General features: G+C 40.2%; 1 protein-coding gene across 1 annotated transcript; it reads right to left on the bottom strand.

The window, feature by feature from the left end:
* Nucleotides 1–4,193: 4,193 nt before the first annotated feature.
* gsx1 (GS homeobox 1) lies at nucleotides 4,194–5,732 on the bottom strand. The gene is made up of 2 exons (XM_015039877.1): nucleotides 5,136–5,732; nucleotides 4,194–5,025 (listed from the first exon to the last, which is right to left on the bottom strand). The coding sequence occupies exons 1-2, from the start codon at nucleotides 5,512–5,514 to the stop codon at nucleotides 4,673–4,675; spliced, it is 732 nt and encodes a 243-aa protein (XP_014895363.1). The 5' UTR covers nucleotides 5,515–5,732; the 3' UTR covers nucleotides 4,194–4,672.
* Between the last annotated feature and the right edge of the window lie 1,595 nt (nucleotides 5,733–7,327).

Raw genomic sequence — 7,327 nt, 5'->3', positions numbered from 1 at the left:
AAAAAAAAAAGTCTAATTTTAACAAAAATCCAACCATTAATTTGATTTTATGCATACAGTGGGGATGGGGGGGGGGGGGGAATGGAGGAAACTTCCGCTTGAAGATGTCAACTCCTGTTTACGGGAAGATGAGCTCAGAATCTTGATTTCAGATTATTAATGAACCTCGGTATAACCTAAAAATAAGAAACCTCTAAAAGCAATAAAGCAGAAACGCTTTGGAGAAGAACAAAATGTCTAAAATATTTAAAACTTCTGGCCTCCACCGTTATTCAGGTCTGGTCCAAACAAACTCAGCCTTTGCCGCCAGGTGCCGCTGCTGTCCCGCAGTGTTCCTGCTAAGTGGTGGAGAAAACAGGCAGATTTGAAACTAACAGCGGACAATCTTGTCCTTGTGCATTTCACGGGTCTGAAAACTGTCTCCCAAATCCACTGTGCCACATAAGTGGCAGGTGTCCTGATTATATGTGCCGGCAGGGGCTCCACCTCTCATCGGTTTGTGGTAACGTGTGTTTGTGCGCATGGGGTTGTCGGTGCGCTCTTGGATGAAATCACACAACTTGTGCCCTCTTTTTTTTTCTACTTCAAACAATACAATCCTTCTTTATACCGCAACAGTGAAATTAAACTGCAAACGTATCAGTCACATTTAAAACCAGCAAGTCAGGATATGAAAAACTTGATTCAGATATTTAAAGGCTAAACTTAAACTTTTGCCATCGATTTTCTTACTTCACAAAACATTTCAACTTCCAGGCCCTTTTGATTCTCATTTTAATTTTCTGACTTGTGAGTCTGCTGGAATTAATAAAATCCACTAAACAATCAAATATCTGCATATATCCCAGAGGATCTTCCTTCACACCACACAGAGGCAACTCTTCCAAACGTCTCTTCCATGTCTGCGCAGTTCATTATTTCTAGACCTTTGACACCGCTTGTGTATGGGCCGAGAATTAAAAAAGGGCGTATTCTCAGCACACTGAAAAAGGCAAACAGGGTGCGCGGTGCGCGCCTTGAATATTCAATTAGAGCCGGGGGGACCGAGGGAAAGCGGAGCTGCGTGCCGGTCCTTCATCTTAAAGTACTGATTAGCTGTTAAACAGATTATATACAGCTGAGTGGGTTCAAATGTTGCTGCAGAAAAACAGCCGCAGTTCAAGGCAAGCGGCGAGCTGCTTCCTGTTCCTGCAGCCACTTCAACACTTTTGTCGGCAACGGCAGCTTTTCTAAGACAGGATCCTGCTCCGTTTTGGTCGAACAAAAACATTTTATAGAATAGAAACAGTTTTTTAATCCATTTCTTAAGGTCGAGTTGGTTACATGAAGATGAAGCACAAGCCTGCCTGTTCGGATTATCTGGCTGCGTTCTTGATGTCAGTGCTAAATTAGTTCATTAATTCATTTTTAAGCCACTTGCATCCTCTTCTACATTTTTTACTCTAAAAAAAAGTATTCAGTCTGTGAGATTTGATGGCAGATAACAGCTTTGCGCGAAATTAGAAAAACATTTCTTTTGCGCAACAAACTACAAAAAAATACATGTATGTTTCATCAATAAATGATTTCTTTAAAAACAAACTTAAAATAAAATCCTTCCCCCATTCAAGAAAACAAACTTTTTTTTTTTTATTCCGGTCGAAGTTGAAGCTCACTTTTGTCTTTTAGAAACTGGCAAGCAAAGTGTTTAAAACGCTATTCTAAGTTTATTAAATGTTTTGTTAAAATTTATTTGTCGACTTGTTAAGTTTTGCTACTTTTTATTTGAAGCAAAAGAAGTTTAAACCAGTTTGAATGTGCAGTGCCAGAGCAAGCCACGCGGGTCCAAAAAAGAGCCCTCATTGAGAAGCCACGTGTCCGTTTCCAAAGCCTCTCCAACTTAACCACCTCCTTTGTACCACTAACCCACATCGGCAGCGTCCCTCCACATAAAGGGATTTGCAATTTCAAGATATTTCAGCTTAAATGTTTTTGACAGTTCCCCCGCTTTTACCTCGGCTTGGTTATTTTAACTGTGCCAAATGGGTCACCTTGGGTTGCTGTCTGCGCGCAAAGGGCTTTTGCGCGCATTCAGTCTGAATTTTTTCCAACTTTCCTTGACGGGGAAACCAGCTGCTGGTCGTGAAAAGACGGCTTATTAATTGTCCTTTGTCATGCAGAATTGCTTGATTTCTAAAGAAACGTACAAAGGCTCTTTTTCAGGATTCAAGTATTTTGTTTCGTGCGTATTTTTCAAACCATCGAATCAGCTGCAGCGCCGCGCCGTCTACCAGACTCTCAGGTACTGACTGCCTGCTCCCTTTGTCCCCTTTTAATGCTGTTGTAAATCGTGCAGACTGATTTGTTACAAGCTGTTCTTTTAATCTGATAGATAAGAGACATGTCAAAGAAAAGCCGTAAATAAAAAATTAGCCCGAATAAAGACAAGGGCGAGTCTGCTAGATGGGCGCCTGTTGACTCAAGCGGCTCTCCAGCGTCAGGGGAGCCCTCTCCTCGGCTCTGTCAAGGTTACGTCCACAATTCCCCTTTTCTTCTTTTTAAAAAGACACCGTAGTCCTTTTTGCTTCAATGAATTGATCGGCACAAAATTAAGAATAAATAAATTGAGCATTTGGGAACAGCGAGCGTATAAGCTCCCCCAGGGTGCATACCCCCGGGCTATTGAATGGATAAAGGGCGCTTTGCAGAGCACGTTGTGAGCAAAATGGGGACTCTATGGTGCAATTAACAAAATAGTCTAATCCCATATCTTAACAAATGCAAATATTAGAGTTTTGTTAAAAATGTTTAAGTGAACCATTAAAGGAAAGTTTGCTGGCGAAACTCAACATCCATAACAGGCACAGAGATGCAGATTATAGTCGGTACGCAATTAAAAAACAGATTTTTCTCTCTTTAAGAAAAGTTAGAGGCAAGTTTATACTGCAGCAAACATCCTTCAAAGGCTATTCAAGGCAGGAAAAACACATTTCTAAACCAAAGCCTCGAGTCAGATGCTGGTTTCAGCGGTGCGTAAAACAGAAAAACAAAACTAAAACTGCGTCTAGAACACTTTTTTTTATTTGTTTTTCTTTATATGTTCTGTACATTAAATAATATTTTCATGACAATAGCTAAAAAATAGAATCTTTATTTTTACTTTTATTTTTATTTAAGCAAAAATGTTTTTTATTTTTATTTTATTTTATTCACCAAGATTACTTTATGCCATATGGATGATGCGTCTAAATTAACCTGGCACCGCAAACTCTTTAATTTTAGGTTTTGTTTTTAGGTAGGTAAACATAATTACAGGTTGTTTAAGTTTATGTTTTGAATTAAAAAAAATAGCATTAGTCAAGCAGAGAATGTTTGTATTGGTGCTAAAATAAAAAAAAAAAGCCCCGCATCTTAGAGAAAAGCTGCTCTGACAACGGGAACAATCTGGGTCATGGACACAAAACTGCTCTCACTCCTCATTTATTTTCATGTTAGATCGATATCTTGAAGATACGCTCTTATACACCCGCTGCGATTATTAACTCGCTCACACAACACAGATCATTTCAGCTGGCAGCGGAGCTGAAAGGAGCCCTTAAGAGCCAGAGAAGGCAGCGATATGAGGGCTGGTTTTCCCCAGGGAAAGGCCCATCGTATAAGAGCCCCATCATAATGCAGCTTTTGTCTCTGAAGCGCAATAGAGGTTATTATGAATTTAATTTATCAGTTCAAATGAAAAATAAAACTTTCAGCGTGCTCCCATCCATTAATAAAGGTTTGTTTGAATGTTGGATCAACCCCATGCTGGGCATGGAACAACCAAATTGTTTTAGACGAATTTGAAATATTCCTGAAAACGACAATGTGTCCATTAATTTGAGCCTAAATGAGATAATACTGAAACATATTATTTTCATGAAAAGAATAGCTTGAAATTGATGCTTGTCTCTGAAAAGAGCAATAGTTCACATCACAATCGCGCGCTTTTACAAATTGGAAACCATTGCGTTGAAATATTTTCATTGAAAAAAAAAAACACACTACAAAAAATAAAACAATCTCACTAATAATCAGAAATTATCTGTTTTTACTACACGATATATATTTTTTGAATGTTGGATTTAAAAGCTCTTTCTCTGGAGCATAGCAACGCGTCTGTGCGCAATCGTGTGCGCAAAACGTCCAACATTAATCTCACAAAACAACAACGTCTGTACGGCTTAGGAATAGTTTTTATTCAAGTATCAACATTTTTAAATAAATAAATATTTTTCAGGTACACCGGAGATATAATTTCAGAGTGGTCCTGGTCATGTGACAGTGGAGATTTATTTAAGCAACAGTTCAATCCACATACTCACCAAACTGTCCCACCCCCAATATACAAATAATAATGTTGCTATGGACTGGGGGATTTGTCTTTACAAATCTGTCCACCGTGCTCATCGGATTGGCAACAACAATGGACTGTTTTCAGAAAAAAACTACATACAATACGTACAACGTGTATACAGCTATACAATAATTCAGAGCATTTCCCTGATTAAATATCTGTTAATTACAAACGACTGAACACAACTGGCCCAGTCTTCCTTCTTTTCTTTCCTTCATTCTTTTTTTTTGGCAGCATTCAAATCTCATCAAGATATATATATAAAAAATCATTTCAGACAGCAGTAGTTCTGTGAGACTTTTACGGGGAGACAGACAGGTCCACATCCTCCTTTTCTGACGAGGATGGAGATGCGGGAATGTCGTCGTCCTCCTCCTCCGAGCATCTGGCGGCAGACAAGGACGAGCATTTGCAGTTGTGTGATCCAGTCCTCTGCCCGCCGCTCTTGCCCTCCTTTTTGTGCTTCACTCTGCGGTTCTGGAACCAGATTTTCACCTGCTTCTCGGACAAGTTCAGGTACGTGGCGATCTCGATGCGCCTCAGTCTGGACAGGTACATGTTGGAGGTGAACTCCCGCTCCAGCTCCAAAAGTTGCGTGCTGGTGAAGGCAGTACGCATGCGCTTGCTACTCTGAAGTTTCCCGTTGTTGTTTTCTGTTGAAAAAAAAAAAAAAGTAATTTAGACTGTTAACAACCGGGAAAAAAAAAAAAAAAAAAAAAAAAAATCAAGACATCTAAATTTGGTGATATCTGCCTCTACTCACCGATGGAGATGCAGTGGAATTGCCTTGGGTCTGGAACCGTGTACGCAGCTTGGTATATCCCTGGAGCGTGGCTGAGGTTCACGCTGTTTGACGTGGAGTGCTGCCTGGACAGAGCGGAGTGGCAGTACTGCGAACCAAACGGAGGGAATGAAGCTTTGAGGAGCGGCAGGGTCGGAGGAGAAGGATGAAGCTGGGACGCGGCCATGCACAGCGGGCAGAAGCACAGCAGACCGGCTTTCCTGGAGTGGCAGGAACCCGGCAGCCCGTGCGGGTGGTGCGGCGAGTGCACCGCGTAAGGGAACAGAGGCGGGCTGCTCTCGCTCCCCTTGTCGCTGGCCTCCCTCAAAATCAAGGAATCCACGAGAAAAGACCTCGGCATGTTTGCGAAACTTGTTGCTCGGCGTGGCTGTAGTCTGAGCCTCGTTGCGTCACTCGGTGCGTCAGTGTGCTCTCGGTGGCGCGGTGGACAGCGAAGTGGTGCTGAAGGCGCACGGCCTCGCCTTAAATAGCTGCCGATGGACTCGGTCAGGCCATGTGACGGTTACGCTGCAAGCGGCCGAGAGCTCTCAATAGGGTTTTGTGCCTTTCTCTAGGCATTCCCACTGCACGCTTCCCCATTATTTCACTTGTTAACTAAATGAACTGCATAATGTAGTCTATTCTTGTCAGCCCCACCCACGCCGAGAGAGGCGGCTCTACCCATTCTCCCTTTTATCATCACTCTCATTTCGATCATAGTGCCGAGCTTAAATTTCCAGAGAAAGCGTCTCTGCTTCATTTGGGAACTAAGTTAAGTTTCCTCTGAGATATTAAGCAGGGTGAGTTAAAAACAACCGAGAGACGAGACAACTTACACTGGACAGCTGATAACTGTAAGGTGTTAAATATAATTCATTCATTATTAAACTTTTTATCTAGCATATCATCTCGTAAATGTACTGTTTAATGATAGTCAATGAGCTCAAACAAAGTTAGCACATTATTTCCCACTTTATTATTCTCCCAACCTGAACATATTGGTGAAAATGTCGCTTATTATGCTGTTTAAGTCAAACTTTATTCTAATTAGTGGAAGAGAACGGTAAGCCACATTAGTTTATAAGGATGAGGTGCAATGAATTTATTAAATTGGTAAAGGCTAAGACCTAAATGTTTTCGCAGAGCACAAATTTAAGTTTGTTTCCAGCAGCAGCTGGTTTCACAGGAGCTCTATTCTGAGTAGAAATCTTTTTTTTTTTCTCTTTTAATATTTTGGAGTTCATTACATATCAGCAATTAATATAAGTTATTTGATTGAATCAGATTAGATTTTAAATGTAAAACTCAAATCTGAGTAATTTGCTTGTTTTATTTCAGTGACTAATATTTGGATTAGAATTCAAATAAGGATGTTGGTTCATTTCTTCTCTTTTGTCTGGTCAAGGAAACACCAGACACATGATATGTTTATGTGGGTCAAATTGTGACTGGATATTTCAGGTAGGAACTGTTATAAGACTCGCGGTTGAGAAATGTTCTGAAATTAAGTTCGTACTCAACTTATTGTTTAATCAAGTTACTCAAACTGAACTCAGGATCTTCATAGATGGAGGGAATCTCTGCAAAAGATTTTCACATCTTAGGGAATAAAGTTTAAATGTCACCTTTAAAGACAAGATGTGGAAAAAGTTTATAACTATTTCAGTAATGCTTTACATCTTTCAGTTTCTATTCAGAAATACTGAACAAAATCAAGTTTATTGATGGAATTTTAACATTTTGCTGCTTTTATCATTATCATCTATTCAACATTGGACTTGGTTTCTACTCCCCAACTCTAACGATGCCCATAATCTGTTCACCAGATATGGCTGCTGAAGCTCAAAGTTGGGATATGAATAATATCTTCTTTATTTTCTGTAGTTCCTATCTATAACATAAAGGGAAACTTCCACACTTTAGTTTTGCTACACTGACAGCTTCACCAGAAGGAGTGTAAAGCACATTGTGTTGTTTTGCAGCATCTATCTTTGAAGAATCTGGGCATGAAGGATGCCTCTTTGAACTTTCTGGCTTTCATACATTTAGTTAAAACACAGCTGATGTGCTGCAGTTCTTATTATGCACTGCAAATGGTGCTGGGGATAAAATCTGCCTTCACTCAAAAGTGGCAGCAGAAGAAGAAGTGCAATCCTTATACAAGTTTATCTGGA

Source organism: Poecilia latipinna, unplaced genomic scaffold (genome assembly GCF_001443285.1).
Source record: "Poecilia latipinna isolate Pla-1442-1.1 unplaced genomic scaffold, P_latipinna-1.0 Scaffold30, whole genome shotgun sequence".
In the NCBI taxonomy this organism is placed as follows: domain Eukaryota; kingdom Metazoa; phylum Chordata; class Actinopteri; order Cyprinodontiformes; family Poeciliidae; genus Poecilia; species Poecilia latipinna.
The sequence above is the reverse complement of the archived record's forward strand: the minus strand, read 5'-3'. Positions and strand labels throughout refer to the sequence as shown.

Coding starts and splice junctions, on each gene's coding strand:
- gsx1 (XM_015039877.1), bottom strand. CDS start 5,514: ATGCCGAGGTCTTTTCTCGTGGATTCCTTGATTTTGAGGGAGGCCAGC. Junction 5,026..5,135: donor ATTCCACTGCATCTCCATCG/GTGAGTAGAGGC, acceptor TTTTTTCAACAG/AAAACAACAACGGGAAACTT.